The sequence below is a fragment of the Carassius auratus genome, chromosome 43 (assembly GCF_003368295.1).
Source record: "Carassius auratus strain Wakin chromosome 43, ASM336829v1, whole genome shotgun sequence".
Taxonomy (NCBI): domain Eukaryota; kingdom Metazoa; phylum Chordata; class Actinopteri; order Cypriniformes; family Cyprinidae; genus Carassius; species Carassius auratus.
The window spans coordinates 9545278-9570364 of record NC_039285.1 but is presented as its reverse complement, the minus strand read 5'-3'; the positions used below and the strand labels follow the sequence as shown (position 1 = coordinate 9570364).

General features: G+C 36.6%; 2 protein-coding genes across 2 annotated transcripts in view; both read right to left on the bottom strand.

Moving 5' to 3' along the window:
• The window catches only part of LOC113061647 (CD82 antigen), a 33592-nt gene extending 21155 nt beyond the window's left edge, over window positions 1-12437 (bottom strand). The window contains exon 1 of the mRNA XM_026230959.1: window positions 12217-12437. The gene's annotated coding sequence lies outside the window, so the exon portion shown is untranslated. The remainder of the gene's footprint in view (window positions 1-12216) is intronic.
• Window positions 12438-13472: 1035 nt separating this feature from the next.
• LOC113061646 (tumor protein p53-inducible protein 11-like) overlaps window positions 13473-25087 on the bottom strand; it is a 51750-nt gene continuing 40135 nt past the window's right edge. The window contains exons 4-8 of the mRNA XM_026230958.1: window positions 18689-18747; window positions 17589-17637; window positions 17391-17487; window positions 16153-16254; window positions 13473-15742 (exon numbers count right to left, since the gene is read on the bottom strand). Coding sequence (XP_026086743.1) covers window positions 15609-15742; window positions 16153-16254; window positions 17391-17487; window positions 17589-17637; window positions 18689-18747 — 441 coding nt within the window. The 3' untranslated portion in view covers window positions 13473-15608. The remainder of the gene's footprint in view (window positions 15743-16152; window positions 16255-17390; window positions 17488-17588; window positions 17638-18688; window positions 18748-25087) is intronic.

Genomic DNA, 25087 nt, shown 5'->3' with positions numbered 1-25087 from the left:
CACTGTGTCTGTCACACGACTCTGATCCACTTTCAGGCTTGAACTGATAATAAAACTAAGGACATTATTTACTGTCTTTACATTTATTTTGAAAGATGAAGCTTGCTTTTATGGAAAGGTGTGATACATTTCCGACGTGTGCTTGGGGTGTTCATCCAATCACAATGCACTGGCTCAGTTGGCCAATCAGAGCAGACTGTGCTTGGCGGAAGGAGGGACTTGTGTTTTAGAAAGGCAGGGCATAGAAGACCTACAATAATGTACAGTATTTGAAAAATAATGTGTTTTTTGAACATTAAAGCATGTAAACATATTCTGTTAAACCAAATACACAAAATAATGATCTTTTTAAAAAAAAAAAAAAGCATCATATGACCCCTTTAATACATTTCAATGCTTGATCCTAAAGACATTTTTGCTTACAATAAACAATTCTGGTACTGCGATGGCCGATGGGTTGCCACTTAATGTCCAATCATGCAAAAATCAAGATCCTGAAGCCAACCTAGTTGAGAACCACTGACTTAAATCAATTACCAACCATCTAATTAATCTTGGATAAAATTGCTCTTAAAATATTGGAACTCTCTCTAAAAGCCTTTATGAAGATCTAATGAAGACACATGGGAATAAAGTGAAGGAGTTCTGTGAGGGGGACACAATACTTCCATTTCTCACTTAGACTGTTTCTTCCTCTCATACACACACACACACACACCAGTCTGGAGTAATAAGCAATAATATCAGGATATGAGGCCAGAGAATCACAAAGCCAAGCTTACTTGGCGTCATCTCTTCAAAGTACTCCAGGGACCTATAAACCAGACTCTCAACTTTTCTGTGCTGAATGCAGTCTTTTAAATTCATTTACAAAGGGGAATTCAGAAAAGAAAAGAAAAACACAGCCAATGTATTTCCCCTCTTTCCACTGTTAAGCAAGTTCATAGTCATGATAAAAATAGTGTACAGCATAGGATTGGACTTTTCTCTCCTTCTTCAACATTCAGCAGTTTAGCCTGAGAAAACAATAACAAATATGGAAGGGGAAGTGCAAACCAAATATCATCAGGTGTTGGAGGATTTGGCTTTCTATTCAGCAGTTTCGATACGCAAAACACACACTTGACTTTAGCTTGTGTTGTGTGTGTGAATGGGTTCATGGTGTAGTTTGGGACACAGGATGATTTGCCATCTGGACGCTGAGACACCCCATCATCTCTGTTCTTTACTGATCTCTACAGTCGCTGTCAGCTGCACAGTAACTCAACTGTGCAGATGTCGCCCATTCTCTGGTCAATCACATCCCCTCCATAATACAATGATGGCATACAAAGGACAAAAGCGGTCCTATCCTAGCCTTTTTAGCACAACACAAAGGACCATCTGAACACACCTGTGCAAGCTTTACACTGCTGATGTTAGATACTTACTATATATCACATGACCAGACATTTAATCCAGCATAATCACTATAGACAAGTAACTTCCCCCAGCAAGTGCTCTTTGGCTATTATTTATTTGACAAAGAACTTTACAGAGCTTCAGTTCAGGCGTGCTTTTTACACATGTATGAGGTGTTAAATGTCCATAAAAAGAAGTTAACCGTCTTACGTTATGTTGTCAATCAATGCATCAGTGCAGTACTGTTGAATTTTGAATAGTGCTGAAATATCAATCCAAACATGTTTTACTCAACTTCCTTATTTGATTTATCTATTTACTTGAATAAAACAATGAAAAATAAACATAATACTTCAAAAACTGCCAATTCATCTATTTTAGCAGTAGATATCAATATACACTTGAGTTAGATTGATTTTGTTCAAGAAATTAGTAGCATACATGGCATGGTGTTATACAACAGACAGCGGCCTTGAATATTAAATAAATGCCACTTCATTTGAACGATTTAAAGACCATGAGTGAACAGGGATTTCCTACACACACCTACATCAAACTGCTGGGAATTTACAAATTTACAGACATGTAAACTACAGGAAAACTATAATTGTTATAGGGAACTATATTTGTTTATTCAATAATGGTGTGTGAATACTGTTATTGCAATTTTTATGTACTTCCTGAAGTATGCAATATCTCTCAGCAATTTGTTTTGCACATTTTTAACTGAGACAACATCGCAGACAGGAAATTACAGGGAGGAGGGGCACACAAGTTTGTCTTTAGTGTGGGAGCCACTGATTTACATGTCTAGTTAACATGTTTAAAAGTTAAGAGATTAAAAGGAGGTGCAGCAAAATTCTTAATGCTGTCTTCAGGGAGAGGAGGCGGCAGAACCTTTAATTAACCATCAAGCTAAAAACACACCTAACACAACTAGAGGAATCTCGAAGCTCATTCTTGTTCAAATGTCAACCATAAAAAACAGTTCAAGCATTACCAACTAATGCTTTCTGAGTTTGTTAGTAATTTAGGCGGAAGCAAATAACCAGAATTATAATAATTCACCCCTCACTGGGAAACTATTTTTGCATAACCTTATGATCATACTTTTAGGGCATTTCTATGGGAACCACAATTAAGGCAGAGTGAATGCTGTACTTAAGAGGGGAAACAATCTCATGCCCCAGTTACCCACCAAGAGAAAGGTCAAGCCATAGCTAAATGAGAGCAGGGTCTTTAACGGTCACATCACAAGCATTATAATCATAGGGGGAAACCATTTTCTATTATACCATCAACTACATTTTCTGTGCTGCATTTGTTAATATGTTTGTTAGCCTCCATCATTCAAACGTTTACTTGGACAAATTAGATTAGTCACTCTGGACAAATCATGTATTTATCATATTGCATTAAGTGAAATAAGCCATGGACATCTAAAGCATCACATGCAACCTCTGCCTGACAGAAATCCTCTCCTCACGTGTGTAAAGGGCTTTGACACTTGATCAGACTTTCACTGGTAACTGGTTGCAGACCACAAAAGAATACAAGTATGAAAAACAATGTGCAGTACAGGATTTTTTTTAAAGTCCTAATAAAATCTGCTTTGCTGTATTGTGACGTACATATGACTGTAACAGATGAACGAAAGCAGAGAGAATTTACATCACATTTCCACTCACTTGTAGCAGAAACTGACTCCAAAATTATTTTTTACAATTTGCATTGCATTCGGGAAAAACAGATGCATTTGTCATTCTGCATTGGTGATTTGGAAACAAATTCCAAATTCACAAAAAGTACACAAAAGCTGCTACTCTGATGACACAAACATACTGTGTAATCTCAGAAATGAAGGTACGAAAGCTGTCACTGGGGCAGTACCAGAATCTGTATTTCATCTTGATAAATGGAGGGGAATTCCTCCTTTAGGGGACTTTTATTGAGGGGGGGGGGGGGGGGGGGGGTTGAGGGAGGAGTTTTTTTTTAATACATATTTTTTAAACTACAATCACCTAACCTAAATGTTTGGTCACTTAGTGTTTTTGTGTTTTACAATTTATAATTATGTGTTGATTCATATTTATATTGTTTGGAAGAGACTTAAAAAGAACTTTAATTTCGAACTCTAAACTGAATATAGTTTAACTAAAAAAAGACAAGTAAACGAAGTCACTAATAAAATAAGAACAAAAAAATGACAAGCAATGGCGCAAATAAACACAATAACAAGATGCAAATTAAATTAACAGTGCTTTAAGTTTTTTTTTTAAGGAGGTTTAACAGGAATATTCAGGTACAGAAACCGAATAATCTATTCTACTGTAAAATAATAGGTTAGTCAACACTGTAAATAAACAAACGTTAATGACAGACAGCAGCAGGTTTATTTAGGTTGCTGTCACTTTAAGGCCTCATGCACGGATCTTTTAAACAGTAACACTAGTTTTGTTTTTCAACCATTCATTTAATTCACTTAAATGCTTGAGTGATCGATTGAAATATTTGTCCCCTGGTTCTCGGAAATGGACATAAGGATATCTCATGCAAAAACGAATGCATATCGAATGCATAATGAATGCTATCGAATGTAAAAACGTTGCATTCGAATTTTAGGTGTGTGTTAAGAATGCAGCCTTATCAGTGGTGCACGAGATGTGATGACGATGTTAGTGTAAGGTTTTGTTAGCTTATCCAGTTGAAGCCACTAGCTGTTGCATTGTTAATTAATTGCTGGAAAAGAGAACATCAATGCACAGAAGATCTTGTTTACGTCAAAACTGAAACCAAGTTGTTCACACAGAATGCCTATTTCACACATTTTCTAGAGGGACAACTATCACTGTTTAAATATTAATCTTTTGAGGTCATTTCATGATTTCAATCATCAAGCAGTAGCCTAACCACCAGCATCAGCCACCTGTAATGCAGCACTAATTCACACCAGCAGTCTTTTATACTAGTCATTAAAATAACACATTCATTAAAATCATGTTACAGGAATCACACTAGAACTTCATTGTAGTTTAATTCATTAACAAATGACTCCAATGAGTAGTGGATCTTTTTGTAAATTGAAAACATACAGCATTACCATTATAATAGGATATAAACAACAAATAACTTTTAATTAATAGCTTCATGCTTTCTGCATCTTTTTCTGATGTTTGCTGCATTAGTGTAGGGCTGCAGCTATCGATTCTTTTTGTAATCGATTAATCTAGCACTTAATCGATCGATTAATCGAGTAATCGGATAAAACGATTTGTGTGTGTTTTTGAACAACCAAAACAAATAATGCATAACAAAAATGATGTGGCTGTAAAATGAACAAGCATTTGGCTTTTATTTCTCAACAGAGGTATTTATTTCCAAGTCCAAAAGTTTGGCTCCAAAAGTTAAGTGCCAAGTTGGCATTGCCAACAATTATAGAACAATGTACAGTTAAGTGAACTTACTGTAACATGTATAACATGTATTGTAAAACTAATATGAATATAAACTTAGTTTTTTGTCTTCTTAATACACAACATTACAAAAAAAGGATTGCACCTTCTGCAAATTTAGTTTAGTTAACCTGAGAACAAAAAATGAATATAAAATATCAAGCCAAACAGGTACACAATGTATAAAATGTATTAAAAAAATTATGTAAATAAAACAATTATAAACAATTATAAATAATAAGCTGTAATCTCAAAACAAACATCAAAATGTACGTGTGTGTGTGTGTGTGTGTGCGTGCGTGCGTGCGTGTGTTTGTGTGTGTGTGAAGGGGTTCTTTTTTTAGGCTATACTCTATTGCAATTGAACGTGATAGTTACGTTTACTACTTTAAAACATCATCAAAGTTAAACATCATATCTAGTCAAACCGCATCACGACATCGCTACAAATGCAGTATGGGATTAAAATCAGCGAACATCAATAGGCTTGGACTACGTTAACTTACCTTGTTTCAGCGATGCTTGGTGAAAAAGCATAGAGTGGATGTCTTCTGTTCAGATGCTGAATCATGGAAGATGTGCTGTTGTGGTATGCCAGCTCTATTTTGCAGTAGAGACACTGCACCTTGTTCTCTTCTTTATTAAGTGTGTAATGATCCCACACTTCAGACAATTTCTGCCGTTTATTTATAGATCTATTCTCCGCCATCGCGCCAACTAAATTCAAAAGGTCCGTGTGAATAAACGGTCCGTGTGACACAATCAAATCCCTGCGCCGCGCGTATAGTGCGCTTCATAGGAATTTAACGAGGCTTCGATGCAGAGTTTTTGCCTCGAGGAATTTTTGTAATCGAGTAACTCGAGTAACTCGAGGAATCGTTTCAGCCCTACATTAGTGCGTGCCTCTATTTGACTGAGTTAGTCATTGTTCGGTACATATTATTCAGCATTTTCACTTATTTAGTTGAATACAGAAAGAGATTTGTTATTTTGGGCCGAATAATTTAGGTTGCCAGACATTCGGTGCATCCCTACGGTTTTGTTTATTCATGAACACATCTTTGTAGTAACGCGATTGCCCCGACTTAAAAGCAAAACTAGGGAATTGAGTGCATCAGAGGAGCGCATGAATGCAGTACTGTATTTTCTGGACTATAAGTCGCACTTTTTTTCATAGTTTGGCTGGTCCTGCGACTTACATTCAGGTGCGACTTATTTATCAGAATTAATTTGACATGAACCCGAGAGAAATGAACCAAGATAAATCATTACCGTCTCCAGCCGCGAGAGGGCACTCTATACTGCTCAGTGCTCCTGTGTCTACCACTGAAATCATAGAGCGCCCTCTCGCGGCTGTAGACGGTAATGTTTTTTCTTGGTTCTTGGTTCTAAATAAATGCGACTTATAGTCCAGTGCGACTTATATATGTTTTTTTCCTCATCATGACGTATTTTTGGACTGATGCGACTTATACTCAAGGTGCGACTTATAGTCCGAAAAATACGGTAATTACACTTCTGATGACAGCAGCAGATAGATACGGTTAGCTAGCTAAGCTAAACATTCTTAAATAAAAAAATTTAAAATTATATATATATATATATATATATATATATATATATATATATATATATATATATATATATATTTTTTTTATATATATATATATATATATATATATATATATATATATATATATATATATATATATATATATAAATAATAAAAAAAAACGATACCCAATCCTGGTGCAGGGGGAGCGAGGATCGCTCGAACTCAGGTCAGGGCCAGGCAATCACATCAAGTGTGAAAGCACACTGAAACGAACTGCTCTTTGAATAAAAAACTCTGCCGTCTAAACCTTAGTGCACACCAAACAAGTGAACAGATCTCTGTTTTGAATCCTTTTGCAAAAATACCACCTTATATACACACATACCATGAGCTGATTTAGCCAAGCACACAGCAGGTCTTGGATGTTTGGTAAGTTTGTCATAAAAGATGTCCAACCAAGAGCCAGAACTTGTCTGACCAACTAGCCATTAGCCAAGGGGTAATGAGTCTCAATTTTCAGACCAGTCTACATTTTTATGTAACTGACTTATAAAAGTTATGACCAGTATTAAAGAAAGAAGAAAAAAAAAAAAAGCAACAGACACAGGTTTAGAGTTGTTCCGATTCCGATACTAGTATCGGAAATATCTCCGATACCACAACAAATTCTGGCATCGGCATCGGCGAGTACATGAACCCATATACCGATCCGATACCATTTTCTTAAAAAAGACCTAGTTATGACCGCAAGCTTTGCCTAACCGCTGCACGGTTCTTCTTCGCTGCTCAAAATGCATTGAAAACACAGGAAGTTGTGCTGTGTTGCCACAAGCAACCCCTGTTTAGAGCAGCGAAGAAGAAATGAAAACGCGTTAGCAGCCCTTATCTATATATGACTGGATCACTCATCACATTCTAAACTGCCAAAAGACAGTGAAGCCGCTACTATATTATAGATCAGTGGTTAGCAATATGTCTCTGTAGTACCGGTAGTTACAGACTCTCGAGTATATTCAGTACCGGCAGCTGCGTTCAGTCGCTTCCGTGTAAGTCAAAGCGCAGGGCTCCAGACAGTAGCCGAATATATACTAGTGTCTGTGAATATTAAACTGCAAAATACTATTTAAATATTACTCCCGCAAAATCTACATCTCTGTGGGTGACTGGCACAGATGTGCGAGAGCTCGCTGTTTTGTAGTCTCTGCTGTGTGTCATGAGGACACGAACGCATAAACCGTCACTTCATGAGAATTTACCGTTTCATTTGAGAATACTGTCATATCATAAACACAGACACTCAAAGATCTTCATGGCAGCCCATTAAAATAAATGTTTGGTTTACATGAGTAAATTGACAATATATAAAGCTACTGTTGTAGCCTACAGTAATAATAATACGTCTCTATAATAATAATAATTATGCCTAGATGGTTGCTTGTTTTTTACTTGTTTTGTTGTAAAGAGATTATCTGATTAATAGATCTTTTTTTTATATTCCTAGACTTATTTGTTGCAGTTTTTTTATACAGTTATATTGTAAAACTTAAATACCTTTTTTAGTTTGCGGTGTTAGATTTTTGGCTGCATATGCAAGTTCTTTTTTGCATATGAAAATAAATAATACTGTCAAATTCATGTTAGATAATAAAAATACTGTAATAAATACAGTAGTTCACCATGTATTTGTTCATGTTTTATTGAGGGATCTGTCTGAAGCACACCATAAAAAGAATTCTAGCAATTTACACAGGGCTAGTAGTATATACAGCTGTATATACAGATACACACCCAGGTATCGGATCAGTACTCGGTATCGGCCGATACCCTGAGCCCAGGTATCGGAATCGGTATCGGGAAGAGAAAAAGGGTATCGGAACATCTCTACACAGGTTGTGACCATATGTATTATTGAGCCTTTTGTTTTGTGTCTTTAAGTTAGGTGTTAAAAATTATGGTGTGAATGCTAAGTGAACCAGAACTCTATTTTCTAACTTACATTTTGGTATGGACCAAAAGAACCAAGAACCGAACTACAAGTTTAAACATACCCTAAATGACTGTAGAAGTCCTGAATACACTGTCAGAGAGAAAATACTATTAGAAAAAATAATAAGTTTCTGCTGCGAACATGTCTTAGCAAGGCAGCTCTCAAACACATAGTGGCCTCCCATTTCTAGCTGGCTTCTAGAGCAGGAGTTTTCCAGCTAGAAAACGGTAAAAGTAAAAGAGGGGGAACATCTGTGTGCGGGCTCTCTCTCTCTCTCTCTCTCTCTCTCTCTCTCTCTCTCATTCCTGGTCTGCCAGCCCTTTACCTTTTATGGACCTAAAGCATCATCCACTGCTTAGCCCAAACTCAGTGACCAAACTCTGACCAATTTCCACATCTGTGCTTTCATTACAGACAGATGTCACAGTCCTGACAGCAGACCAGTGACCCTGGAAAGTGAATATTCTAGAAATATCCCAGAATATTGTTATTAAATGTTGTTAATGTTTTTGTGTTGTTTTTTTTCTGGAGCAACAGTTTGAAAAGAATCTTGCTGAACAGGTTTCCTAAAGTCAATATGTTTATAGCAACTTAACTGAACAATAACACATCTGGTTTAGTGGCACACACATTTAACTCCGTCGACATTATATTGTATAAGTATTGAGATTTTGCTACTGCTAGTCATAACTACAAATATTAATTATACGAAGTTCGTATTTTTGAGTTGGGAAATTGTAATTACAATGTAAGGTGCATTCAAGTCACTTCGGAGCAAGATTTGTCTACAAAAAATATCAGCTTATTCAGAAAACTCAGCTTCTACCAAAAATTATGAACAAAGATCGATGCATCTGTGTGTTTTTGCTTGTTATAATTTTTTATAATTTATGAATGTGTTAAATCAATATACATAAACTTAGTGTAATCGTACACCATTGTATTTTGCAGATGTAACTTAGTTTTATTGTAATGGGGAAGAAATCATTTTATTTTTCTTCCTCCAACTCGGAAACTCTAGGTTTAAATAAAGTTCTATGTTTCCCACTAAAAATTGCGGTGGTGTTCATGTGCATTTAACTCATCAATTCAATCTTTCCAACATGAATTGAATGCACCATATATATATATATATATATATATATATATATACACACACACACACACACACAAACATATATATACACAGTCATGGCCAGAAGCTTTGGTAATGACATACATTTTGTGTTTTGCAAAGTTTGCTGCTTAAGCTGTTGTGGTTTTCATTCTCATTGTTTATAGATTATTGTGGAGAGTTATCAGAATCATTTAATTATTTAAAATAATTGCTAAAAGCTTCATTGGGCAAAAAATTAACTTGACAAAAAAATAAATAAAAATACAGTTTTTTGATCTCATCAGCAGCACATATTAAAGTGTGAATGTGTACTAGGCTGCGTTTACACAAGCAGATCAGATCACCAGTCAATCACAACATGACGCATTCACACTTGGCAGCATCAGCTGACATTTCTATCTGGATAACCGATCGGATCTGTCTCTCCTGCACAATATTTAAATGCGTCTGCAGAGAATGCCCTGGTGCAAGCTTCAACCTGAAGTGGTGGGGTTTCTTTTGAAAAGCATTTTCAGCTGCGGGACATTTTACAAATTAAAAATAGGAGTAGGAGTCTAACTAGCACTCCACACAGGTGTTCTCCATATCTCTTTGGAAAGTTTGCCAGAGAGGGGGCGGGGTTTTGCGTGACGTCTGTCCACCTGCAAATGCAGACACGATGGCTGGATTGCATTTACATCCGATCGCAATGCATTCTCGAGTACCTCTGGACCAGGACACGCTGAATACGAATACAATTCATTTCAATGTGTATGTGGACAACATCAGGATACAGGTCACATGTTAATGCCAAGTGTAAACGCAGCTCTAGTCAGGCGAAATCACTATCATACTAATTAGATTGTAAGAGCAGGCTGATTGCTATAAAAGGAGGGAAGAAGCACTCCCAATAACTTGTGCCATTATTTCCTCCAAAGAAGCATGCGCAGCCATCATCACTTTGCATCAACATGGCCTCACATGCAAGGAAATTGCTACAAAAGATTATTGCACCTGAAAGAACCATTTGCCGTATCATCAAGATCTTCAAGGAGAGAGGTTCGACTTGCAGTGAAGAAGTCTTCAGGACGTCCCAGAGTGTCCAGAAGCGTCAGAACTGTCTCCTCCTCAGGAGTCAGCTACAGAATCGTGTCAGCAACAGTGCAGAGCTTGCTCAGGAATGACAGCAGGTTGCATCTGCACACACAGTGAGGCCAAGACTTTTGGACAAGGGCCTGGTGTCAAGAAGGGCAGCAAAGAAGCCACTCCTCTGCAAGAAAAACTTCAAGAACAGACTGAAAAACTGTATTAAGTACAAGGATTGGACAGCAGAAGACTAGTGCAAAGTAATTTTCTCTGATGAAGCTCCCTACCGACTGTTTGGGAAATCTGGAAAATGGATTGCTCAGAGAAGAAATGGTGAACGCTAGCATGAGTCCTCTGACGTGCCTACAGTGAAGCATCCTGAGACCATCCATTTGTGGGGTTGCCTTTCAACCAAGAGAGTGGGCTCTCTCTCATAATTCTGCCCCAAAACACTGCTATAAATAAAGAATAGTATCAAAGCTTCCTGCAAGAGTGACTTCTTCCAACGATCCATGAGCAGTTTGGTGATGATCCGTGCATTTTCCAGCATGATGGAGCACCATGTCACAAAGGAAGAGTGATAAAGAAGTGTCTTGAAGATCATTACATTTACATTTTGAATCTGTGGCCAGGCAGCTCCTCGGATCTCAATCCAAAAGAAAACCTGTGGTCAGTCCTCAAAAGGTGAGGGGACAAGCAGAAAGCCCACAAATTGTGATCAACTCCGAGAACTAATAAGGCAAGAATGGATCGCTAACTGTCAGGATTTGGCCCAGAAGCTAATATCCAGCTTGCCAGAGCTGATTGCAGAGTTTATGAAGAATAAGGGTCAACACTTTATTTTATTTTTTTGCCAATAAAAGCCTTTAAAACGTATATGCTTATCATTGTTTATTCAGTATACCATAGAAACATGTGGAAAAATAATCAAATACTGAAGCGGTACTTTTCATTTAAAGTTACAATTTGTCACTGATAAAACTTTTGGCCATGACAAATATATTTTATTATACATGTAAAATAAATGTATGATTTCCATAAGATTTTCTATTGAATTAATCAATCCTCATGACATCCAGAACTCAGAATGACAATTTTACAGTTCACTTATATTTACAGATGTTCCATGACCGTGAGAACACACAAAGTTAATACAAAGAGCTGTGCCTACACTTACGTAAGCAACTAGTGGAATGCAGCTTCTTTAAACCCCAGGCTCTCAGACTGCTCACTGTTTTAGAAGAGACAACTTTTTAGTGTAGGCTTCCGAGTTTCAAAACAAGTCGAATCATCAATAACACTAGCGAAACCGCAGCACAACGCATCGGCGCGCGCGTGAAGCCGTGTCACATTCAGCTGTTTGAGATTGTTCACTGGAACGCGATGAAAACGGCGCGAGCTGCCAGCGCCACATCAGCGATCATTTAAAGTTTTATACAAAGAACAACACCACGCTCCAAAATAGCACAGCACTAGTTCACCACGGTAGAAAACGCGTATAAAGTTACAAAGCTCCTCAGGACATCATTTACTATTACGTTTAGATTAACGTATTGGGACTACTTCAGTTCAGCAGCAAGTTAAATCACTTTTAATACTTTCTGTACTGACATTTTAAATAAAAACGAAAATCACTTACCTCTTTTGTGTCAATTCGCAAGGAAGATCCGTTGAGTAGCTGTCAGTAAGTTCGTTGTCGTGCTACTAGAGACTGAACAAAAAGAAGGACTAGCTGCAGCACGAGAAAAGAAACCCCCAAACTTTTAACCCTTTACCGCCTTGCCAGGCTTGCCTTAACACGGGTTACCATGGTGACCATAGCTTCCGCCACAGAGCTCTGCCATAACCGCTAGTTATTGCTCCTACTGTAATACACCGAAAACATATACTTCAAATATTGTTTCCTCGATGGTTGTCATTAAATTTAGTACATATTTAATGACAGAGGTGGGACATATAACGTTTCCTCCCTTTTATTGTCGTAACTGGTATTTCCGTAGAAACTCATTCCACATCTTATACCATATTGGGTTTTGTGTTTTACAGCTTTATGGAATGGAAATGTGGTAATAAAAATCATTTTATGTATCACACATACACAAACATATGGCCTTAATCTGCAAGATGAACAGTTATGCAGATTTGATCAACTATAAGGTTTCAATCCAAGCATATTTGTTAGTAGAGCAGCTGTGTTTAAACTCAAATAAGAGGTAAGGATTTTTTTTAGCAATTCAAGTCTCTGTTAAGTGCAAGGTCGAAGCCTTTTTATGTTGGCCAAACGCATTTTCATTAAAAGAGTCAAAAAATGTATTTACATACAACTTTAATTTCTATGATAAGAGCTGGAGCTGCTGAAGTCTGATCCCATTACTGTTACAATGCACATAATAATAATAATAATAATAATAATCAGACTCGGAGTAGTGTATTGTTTTGACAACACCGCCATCCACTGGTCAAAAACAGGAAGAAAAAAAAACTGTATGTTAGTATGTGTGATTAATCTACTTGAGATAAATTATTAATTCAAAAAGAGTGAAAATTTGACTAAAGGCATGAATATTATGTTGCAAGGACTAATACACATGCTCATGGGAGTTAAAAAATTATAGGACAAACTACAAAAAACTGTTTCTAGAATACCTTTAATGAGTTATAATGTGCCAAGGTCATTTCAAATAACCATTTTAATTCAACAATGACCTATCCGAGACCATAAATGTCTATTTTCCCTTTTTTATATATATAGTTCTAGGCAAGTTCTGTTTTAAATGAGCTGTTGTATACTGTATGTCGTCAAAAAGCTAAAGCTAGTGTAAAGTAAAAATCTCATTAAATCTCATTCAAGGATGTATTATCTGGCCAGAAAAAAAAAACAAAAAAGACTGTGAATGATTGTTGCAATAAATGTATATTTTCTTTATTCCAAAAAGATAACGATGCAGGTCCATAACAATAGTATTTTTCAATAAAATATTTACACACACATTTAAAAAGTATACGTTAACATCCCTTCAGAGGCATTATGTATACCTTCGGCAGACAGCTTAAGCCAAAGCACCTAACTGGATTTTATTTCTAATTGCATGGCAACACAATTCTCATCAGGAGACGTGAATAACGATGATTCATGTTTGGCATTTGCCATCATCATATTTAGCTGGGAGAGTGTTAAGAGGGACGAGAACCTGCTATTTAATGAGAGGAACAGAGCATCCACTAACAGCCATGTCTATTCTGAATGACTAGTTAGGATTGATTTGGTTCTTTTTAAAAAAAAAACTTATCTACATGACAGCGAGAGTAAAGGTTCGTACTGAAATTTGAACTATAAACGCTGTTCCCATGCACAGACAACAAAGAGTCTAAATCAAACTGGCTTGTGAAAGAGAAATCGGCCTCTACAATGCTGGTCCTTTGAACTTGTTTATTACCTATTTTTACCCACGTGTAAGCGGAGGTTTGGAGTTTGGCCAGATTAAATGTGAAACTTAATTAAACCCTGCCAAGAGTAACTGCTACTTTTGTCCACATACTGTCCATAAACACACACTTTGCTTCTCCACTGAAGCTCTATCATATTTGAAGAAAAAAAAAGCACAGTCTCCTCATACGCAACATTTACTACAGATATTTACTGTATAGGTTCTTCTGAAGTGTACTCCTTCCTTTTATATGCTATTACAGTTGCTACCAATTCTACTATGCTTTTAATGGGAGCTGTCACTGTTGTACTAATGGACACTTTGGAAAATAATAGTAAATACACACAAGGCAGCAAACATGCAACTACATGCACACCATTCATTATGATTTAGCAGTTTGTCTCAGAACTCGCACAAGACAACTTGTTATCAAGGGCATACAAGATGATTTCTGGCCTGAACAACATGCAAGTTATCCCACAAACCTTAAAAACAAAAACAAAAATCTAAATTAACTTATGCAAGAACTTTGGGGAAGGCCAATAAATAAGCAACTTCAAATCAACAAAAAATATATATACAGCTCAGTTGAAGAATGCAAACGCCTGGCAGTGTGCTGACATGTGGAACGCTTGTGCAGTTTAGCATATTAAGGCAATATTAGGGAAAAGTGAGGGAAAATACTGCTACATTGCTTGTTAAACTGAAAGAAACATGCGATTGTGCTACACAACCATGTCCTCTGGCATTACTAAACGAAAAGGTTTCTTGTTCATACACACTGACATCTTGATGAAAACGAACTTGCCACTAAGACAATAAAAGTTGATAACGTTGTTATCTGAAAGATGAATAATTAGTTCAAACCCATTAACTGTTTAACAATGCAGTTCCTGAAACAGTCCATGCACCAACTAGCCGACTAAGCGAACAAATGAACCTGTTGCGTCTGTCATCCATAAACTATAACTATTCCTTTCATAACAATTCCTATTTAAGAACTCATTGGATGTAGAGCAGGTTGTTCCTAGCTCAGTGATACAGCACTGATACAATACAAACCAACCAGGAACAATGTTTTTCCTGCTCAAACACTGAATGACGTGCACAGAAAACACACACATTCTAGTGTTTACTAGCAACCCTCATACACACATCACATGACTAGGAGCTCAGAGTCATTGGCATTATTACGTGGAATGATTTACAGTTTGGTTGATTCCATAGCTACAGACAATTACGCCAGCAGTCCAAGCTGGGCTACGGTGTGCAATACTTTACTCAATACATGGTGAATGAGGAGGGCTACACTGTGACTGCAAAGAAAAATGTAATTACTTTGACCATATTGTGAGTGTTTCCCATTAAAAAAAGAAGAAAATAAAACAAAAAGAGATGGAGTTTTTCAATAAAGGCAATCTGTAGTGTGTAAGCTGAAATAAAAAATAAAGGCCTTGGGGTTGGCGTTGTCCTTGTGGTATGGCTGAACGCCAGGTGAACAGGTTGATGTAGATGGTCATGTCAATGTTCAAAGCTCCTGATGGAAACTCCAGCCCAGTGGCCCGTCGCTCAACTCCCCAAGCACCAGGTGTGTCATAACGTCTCAGATCTTCTTGGGCCGACGTCCAAGATGGTAGTAGTAGGACAGCGTGACAGTGAGGAAGAATACGCGACTGAGGAGGAGGAGGAGGGCAGGATTTGTCAGGTGGCCCAGCTCCACCAGAGTGATGGAGGTCACTGTAACATAGTGAAGCGAAGATAAACATGATCCAAATATCAAGAGAGTTTTGAGAAAACGATGACTAATTAGACTTACAGTAGTGTTCAAAAGTTTGGGTTTGTAATGTTTGGAGCAATATATTTGTGTAAAGACCCCTTAACCTATTTTTGTACTCTAAGTGCTCTTATTTTTCTATATCAGGTTAATAATTTAATTAGAAATTAATATTACTCATTTAAAATGTTTCAACCAAATGCATTTGTGCAATAAGCCATAGACAATGTATGTTACGATGTGCTTGTATGTACTTGAATGAACGCGTTGAGAAAGCCCAGCCACTAGAGGGCAGTGACATCATGACAGTACAGGGCCCATCTAGAGCTGACAAGACACAGCATGCATTAGACTAGCTCTTACTGTCACAAACCTAGAAACTGGATGGCAAAGTAGCAGGCCTCGCTAAGTAACGTCCACTGGATGATAACCTTCTCCACAGTGTACAAGCCATTCCACAAGATCAGAGACAGACCTGCCAAAAAGAAGGCAAAGAAATGAGAACACGTTATATATTATTCAAAAGTTTGGGGTCAGAATGATCTTGTTAACTTTTATCAGTAAGGATTTATTAACTGGATCAAAAGTGATAAGGACATTTAAAATGATGCAAAAGATTTCTATTTCAAATGAATGCTATTCTTTTGAACTTTCTATTCATCAAAGAATCCAGATTTTTATTTTTCACAAATCTTAAGCAGCACGACTGTTTTCAACATCGATAAGAAAAATTATAATTATATATAACAGCCTATTAGAATGATTTCTGAAGGATCATTTGACACTAAAGACTGGAGTAATGACTGCTAAAATTCAGCTTTGCCACTAGGAATAAATTAAATTTTTAAATATATTAACATCTACAACTTTCTGACTAAATAAATTCAGCCTTGGAAAGAATAAGAGACTTATTTTAAAAAAATCCTATTGACCCCAAACTTTTGAACGGTAGTGCAAGTAAACGAGCTGAACTTTAAAACAAACCTTAAAAGTCACAACAATTATTGATATGCTTCAGTATACAAACTACCAGGATAATAGATTGTAGATGTTCCAGTGAACTGAACTAAATTAAAGTTAATTTATCACTGGGGGGCTGAGACATAAAATGTTCACCCGGAGACACCAGAGAACAGCAGCTGACACATACTGACAGACTGAATTACCAGGAGAATTAAATGAGTATTAATAAAAATACATCTCACCTATTTAATTTTTGAGGACAAGATTTGAAAAAGGAAGCAGGTAGAGATGGGAATAACTGCACTACTAATCTGAGCAAATTCCTTGTCTGGAGTTGACTGCGGTGAGCCAGAAAGAGTCCGATTTAATGTGCAATTAAATGAATGAGGAGCGGAGAGCGTGCCGCCCCGCAGGGAATATTTCCTCCTCGCTTCTCTTCACAATCCACTGGCTGACTGGCCATTTACTCACATAACAAATACAAAAACACACATTCAAAGAGCGCCTCGAGTTGAAGGGTAAAAAAAGACTAAGAGGAGTCTTTTTATGGCCCATCAATAGATGTGTGGACCACATGACAACATCTAATTAAGAGTCTGAGAGATCATTAAGTTATTTAAAATACAGAATGAAATCAATGTGACTTACTGAGAATGGCCCCTCCGTAGAGACGTATAGAGATACTGGTGGCTGTTTGTTCTTGATCAAATACAACCTCATACAGCTGGTTAGGGAAGGCTAGGGCCTGTAAATCACACGTTTAAAATAAATTATTGATGTATAGCCTTTTTAGGAAAGAGAGCACTGGTCCTGAGAACAAATGGAGCTTAAAGTATTGAACCTCACCATAAGGGCCATGACTGTGAAAACCACAGCGGAGAAGAGGATCCATAACCTTGAGAAAGGAAAACATCAGAGTCAGCAGAGAAAGTAGAAGTATTTTCTATTCTACAATGCCAAGGGAAGTTTAGCAACGATGTACAGTACAGAAGGGTTCAAAAGCCTGAGATGAAATAGCTGGGAATTGCATTTAAACCTGGAAATAAACTGAAAGAAGAGTTTTAATGTCAAATGAATTACATTTAATCTATTTTAGATCACTTATCAATAAAGTACATTGGGACATTTATTCGACTCTTTACAGATGGTCAGAATATGATCTTCAGGTTATACAAAGTGTTGCTCTAATTACAGAAAAAAAAGAGACAAACCACATATATTTTTTATTCAGCAAGGATCAATAAAATTTTCTAAAATTAGAGGCATTTAACCTTTCCAAAAAATACATTTCAAATAAATACTGTTCTTTCTATTCATCAAAGAATCATAAAAAAGTAATGTCAGCAACTGAGGCTATTTTCACATTTAAACACATTTATTTAAAATATATTGAAATAGAAAACAGTGATTTTAATTTGTAAATATTTCACAACATTGCTGTTTTTCTGAATTTTTGATCAGCAGCCTAGGTGAGCACAAGAGACTACTTTCAAAAACTCCAAATAAAAAATATTACCTACGCCAAACTTTTGCACTAGTTTATCATTTAAAAATTTATTTAACAAGAAAAATGCTTCGACACATTTGGGCCCCACTGCATATATTCTAGAAATTTGCTGGAGACTTCACAAGTGACTCAGCTAATGCACATGCATTAGAAGCTAACAATATTGCATTCTTTTTACATAAATCATTTGTTTTAGTGGCCAGAGACAGACAAAATAATATACGTTACTTAAACAGCAGCTGAATTTGTACGATTCTTGAGCTCAGGGTTCAGCTGGTTCATCTGTGTCCTGACAAAATGACTGTGCTTTAATTAAAGGCCTGCTATTTCCTGCATTGGTGACCCAAGGCAGAACATAATACATGAGGTATATAAGAGCAAACTCCCCTGAGCACTGCAGTGTAGAGCGCGGCAGAACAGCACAGGGATGTGGTCTTACCTCAGTCCCACAGGCTCTCGGACGGCAAACTTGATCTCATTCCCCAGCATCTGACTGATCTGAGAGAGAAGAGAAGGAAGTGAGGAAGAAAGAAAGAGAGGAAGACACAAGAGAGACAAACGCTACACTCAGAATAATAAAAAAAATAATCATATCCTGCAAGAAGTGACCATTCTGACAGAAACATCCATTCTGAATTCACTTCGGAGGAACAAAAACAACTATATCATTCTGAAGCATGATGAATTGATAGTGCATGGTGAGTTGTCCACAGTTGTGTGGTGCGAATCACAAAGACATCTTTAATTTAAGTGAAGAAACCTGTTGTGTACACTGACGTCTGGGGGCCACCGCTGGATAGATGGATTAATAACATACTATATCCAGCAAGAAATCCAATTTGATAACAAATTAGCAAATGCAGCCACCCACATGTCTCACATTTCCACAGATTCAGGTTTATGGCTGTCATTCAATGTATCCTACTTCTTCATGGCTTTTAAACAAAGATGGCAACACACTATAAGAAAATCAACGTGTTGGCAAACTCAATTGTTTAATCATATTTTTGGAAGGTGACATTGTTCTATCATTAGCAGCATATCACGTGTTCCCATATGGCTGATTAAAACACTGAAAGATAGAAAAGAGCATTTATTGCTCCTAAAAGAGCATTTTGGTTTCTAAGGAAATCTATTACTTCAAAACCAAGAAATTAATTGACACCAGCAGCTTGTCTTTTTTACTAGTCATTAGAATAACACATTCATTAAAATCATTTGTCACAGGAATCACACAAGTACTTCATTGTAGTTTAATTCATTAACAAATGACTCCAATGAGTAGTGGATCTTTTCGTAAATTGAAAACATACAGCACATTACCAGTGTAATATGATACAAACAACAAATAACTTTTAATTAATAGTTAAAAATATGGGTCACTGGCATCAAATTGCAGAAAAATTTCACATGCAAAAAAAGTCAAATTTCTGCTGTCAATGGCAGAGAGATGTATGAAGCACAAAGACCTCACTTTCAAACCAAGCAGCTTTGAGTCTCAACATGATTCAATCACATGAGTAAGTTAAGATTGAGTGAAACCTGCATGGGCAGAGTTTTTCGCCCTCACGTGAAACTCCTAAATGTGAAGATTCCTATTAGGTGTGACAGGATTTTGCACACAGAACTGTGCAGAGTAATTGTAAATGTGATATTTTTTCTCTAAATTAAAAGTTGACATTCTCCAAGTCAAATGGACATTATAACTGAAATAATCAAAATGAATGGCAATGAATCAAATGGATTCGAAAGCAGAATCTAATACAGTGCTTGTGAATCAGCAATGAATCTGGAAAAATTAAAGGCCGAGTTGCAAGGTAAATTTTTTAATGAATTTGTGCAATTTGCTTGTTGGTAATAAACATTTAAACTGTTATCCATTGTATTTTATGTTGTTCGGTATCACAAAACGGAATATTATACGAAAAAGTAGGTACTATCTTACAGCGGTCTCCTTTCCCCCACAATGCATTGCATCACGTCACGTTGGGGACTGAATTTACCAAAGCCCGTTTTGAGAGCACTGAGAGTGACTAGACAGAGACAAGTAGTAGACGAGAGTATTCAGATAGCGCAGATTATAAATAAATAAATAGATAAATACATAGATATATGTATAGATAGATAGACTACATATATAGATAGATAGACATATATTTCTAGATGACAAAGACAAAGTTTACCAGTTCTACGACACTATGACAAAGGTTACCGGTACTTATCTGAACTAATGTCATGATCACTGCCACTAGATATAAAGAAAACGTTGATTTCATTTGCTACTCAATGACAGTAAAAAAATTTTTATATATATATATATGTGTGTGTCGTTATTGTGCACTGCTGCTCGTAGACTAGCTCCAGTTCTCATTGCTGCGATGCTAAATGATAGCAACTCACCAGGACACTTCACCAACTCTCACACCAACTCTTCACCAACTCTCACCACTCATTCTCCTCGGACCATAGGCTTTGACGGACATCAGTTCTCGGCAATTCCTCATTTGCCCTCTCACGTCTGGCTGGCTTGAAATTATACGGCTGCGGGCCATCATACATGTTGGCTCTTGCCATCTCTTCTTCATCCCAGTCAGTCGCTATAGTTCTGATGCTGCGTTCCAGGCAGGTTTTTGAGCTTGTAATCACTATTTCATACCACAAGTTTCCAGGCAAGTTACGTCAAACTTTCGGAGCGCAAGGAATTGTAACTAGATTATTTATTTATTGCAACGTTACATTGACCTAAAATCGTTTTTTTCAACGTGTACTAACTTGCATAAACACTGCATCCACAGGCAGTATTATTCGTATGGGCTGTCATCATTGTTTCGCGTGCTGTGTTACCTTGGAACTCTGAGTACATCGATCTAGTACGAGTTCACGGGTGGGAAGTCACGGGTTTGACTGCCGTTCCACTTTCAAGGGTTTAAGGTTGGAAAAACACGGGTTACGGGTTGCCTGGAACGCGGCATTATACTAGACTGAGGCTGACTTTCCTCGACTTCTCCCCAACGTGACGTCATCACCAAGTTGCGTAAAAAAAACGTTAATACCAAAAACGTAAAAAATAAATCTTTAAGACCATTTTTTAGACATTTTAAAAAATAATATACATATCTTGAGTGATTTATGTACACATTAATCGAAAGTGGTGGTTAACCTGCAACATGGCCTTTAATACACATCTAAATGGCTATTTCTATCATCCAGTGAAAGTGTTTAGAGTACACTATTGTTTAAAAGTCTGGAGTTTGATAGAAATCTTTTATGCTCATCAAGGCAAAATTTATTAGATCAAAAATACTAACAATATTGTGAAATAGTATTACTTACAATTTAATGACAGTTTTCTACTGAAGTATTTTAAAAAATAAGATTTATTCCAGTGTTGGCAAAGTAGAATTTCAGCAGTTTTCAGTGTCACATAATCCTTCAGAAATCATTCTAATATACTGATTCAGTGCTCAAGAAACATTTATTCTTATAATTAATTTTTAAAACAGTTGTTCAATTTAATATTTTTCAGAATTCCTTGATTAATAGAAAGTTCAAAAAAATGTATAGTGTAAACAAATTATAAATCTTACGGACCACAAACTTTTGAATGATAGTGTATATCATCAGCAAAAAAATGAACAATAAAGTCAGAATTTCTTTTGTTTTTGGGTTTGTGGCCTGAATGTTAAGATAGAGGTTAGTACACCAGTACCCCAGAATCACATGATTGATTGCTCTTATATAAATCTGTGCAACGAAGGAGCATTTTAATTTGAGCCACATCTCCAGGTTTGCTGACTGATGAGATTGTAAATGCTGTGACTGATATGAGCGGGAAATTGTTTCATTTATTCTCAGTGGGTGCTCCGTGAATGCATATATAACGCCACACCTCCAGAATCCCACTTACTCTGGCAGACTACCACGGCGTCAGTGCATCTGCATGGGTTTCCTTAAAAAGACCGTGAAATGAGACAGAATGGGAGCACAACAGGGAAATGAGAAAGAGAAAACCAGTGTAAAAGACAGAATGGAGGCAGAGAGGCGGAAAAACAAGCATTAAGTGATAAAGAGAGAACGCACACTAGTCCCTGTAGAACCTGCCACAGTGATACAGCAGATGCTGCTGCTGGCTTCATACTAGGATGTGCTAATGTGCTAATGACTTGAAAATAAATTTGATTTGGTGACTGCCAGAATGCAGATACCCAGAGCTGCCCAGACAATCACCACAACTTCCAAGAGCACCGAAAGTAAACAAGAGACATAATAGGGATTTTTTTCATCACATCCAATACTGCTGCCTCATGCTGCCACACAGCATGTATTTCAGCTCCTCCTCTGCTGAGGGACTGTTCAAGTTAATGAAATAACAATCCCACAACATCTTTCAAAGAGCAGACAGACAGGCTCATTTTACGGTTGAGAGTGTGAAGAGTGCTGAAAGAGCAGAGAGGAAAATCTGATTTCTTCATGACAAGACGAGAAATGTCAAAAATAGGCAGGCAGCTATAAAACCCAATGAATAAATCTAACATGATACACAGAGAATTTTAAGAATTCTGAAACATTTAAAAGCAAATGAAAGTTAAATGAATTTGAAATATTTCAGATTCTGAAATGCTTTTGTGACATTGTGTTAAAAAAAAAAAACCTAGAGACATGGTGACATTGATCATAGCACAGATGGTCAGATGTTCCACTGAATATCTTTCATTTCAAATCATACTGAAATGCTTGATTATCAGGAAAATGGGTTATTCAAAAAAAAAAAAGATTCTAAAATCAGATTAGATTTTGATTTGATTTTAATGTACATGCTGTCCAAAATCTTTTAGTAGGATTGGGATAGTAGGAAAGATCATGATCCCAAACAGAAAGGGATGATTCAGGGTTGATTTTAGGAACAAAAGTTAATGAAACTTAAAAATAGGTCAAATTTGCACCATGTTTATATTTTGCATTTCATGTACTACAGTGATAAAGTAAATAAAGTACATACAGGTACACTTTAAGCTACCTTTCAGTACAGTAAAAAAGTCACTGTCCCAGTAAAAAAAAAAATATATATATATTTATATATATATATTTTTTTACATAGAAATTGCCAAACAGTTATCAATGTAATGAAAATTCTTTAGATTAAAATATTATTATTGTATATTAATTACAAATACACAAGATGAACCAGTCAAATATATTTTCTTAAAACTGCATCTGTTGTTAAATGTGTATTTGTTTTTTTGACTGCTGTGGATCGGAAAAGTAAATGGTCCAGTTGGTCTTGACATAGCAAGCAGCTATACATGAAATCCAATTCAGAGCACTGGTAATCCAGATTCTGTAATCTGCAAGTGTCTATACCTGGGTCAGGGTGATCCAATCCAATGTTACTTTGGGGAAAAACAGCATAAAATCCTGGACAGCAAAACAAGGGGTTTACAGATCCAGATAAATTTGATCCAGATTAAACTTGAACAACTGGGCGCAGGTTTGGCACAAGTTGAAGTTCATGCTACTCAACTGTTGCTGTCATTAAAGCTAAATTGACAAAACCAAATACTAAGACACTCTGAAAGTCTTGTTGATTAAACTTTTCACTCAAATTGTTATGCTGATCATATAATTTTTAAATGAAATCTGAAATAAAAAAATACATTAAATTAGAAAAGAATAAATATAAAAGGTCGCACATACTTTGGACACCACTGTACATGTTTCTAGAGCCTGACCTCAAAATCAAGACCTCTATAAACATAAAATTTGGTATTTCAGACAGAAATACCAATGAGAAACCAGTAAATTTTACAGAACATGAATAAGTGGAAGGGGAATAACCCAAACCTGGGAAGGAAAGAAATTCCTTGCATTAAAAACAAAACATAAAACGGTAAAAAGCATCTTGACATGGAAAACAGATCGTATCTGCTTTGTGTCGCAGGGAGAATCCACAGAGAGCAGACCATGGTATGATTTTTTTTTTTACTAATATTAGTTACCCTAGTATTCTGCTGTGGTATCGAGAAATGATAAATTGGTCAATTTTCACTGGTCTCTAAATAAAATTTACAAGAAAAATATATGTTTGATAGATATTGCTATCTTTATATAAATCACTCATATGAAGTTTTGGTCATGTGACCCACTCATAATAGCGTTAAATAATTGTGATTATGATTTTTGCCATAATCGATCAAACTAAATTAAAATCCAATCCAGTTTTAATTTTACAGCTGTCATATTTCATTAGGATTCTATACTTTACCAACTGGCTAACTGCAAATTGCATTTTATCTGGTGGTTGGTTCTGTGAAGGCCATCTAATGCGAACGGTGTAAGCAGCCAAGACTTTTGGGATATTTCAAATATTACTTTTAATGCTTTGTGGGTCATTTGCACCAGAAGGCCATGCACACATAAAAACAGCAATTCACTAGGTGTGTATCATGTCGTGAATGTGCTCTGACATGTGCATCTGTTTGAATCTGAGTTTGGCCTCTGGCTGCTGTGTCATTACTGCGTCACACATCTGTACAGTCATTCTAGCACGTGTGGTTTTCACAGGCACAGACCCTTCTCCAGAAAGCAGACCTGAATCATGAGCGTGAGACAAATTTAGCAGGAATAAGGCAGAAAAGTGTGGCACAGGTCAGTGAACAGAGCAGAGAGAAGGCAGGAAGAGGAAGGAATAAACAATGCTGTTTTGGAGGGAATAATCCGGCCTGTGTGACTGCCTGCTCCTTCATCAATCACCATCACATGTGTGAAGGAAAACATGTGCAATACATGGAAATGAAAGCAACAGAAATCCTACTGTATATCTGACATTGGAGGGATGTGA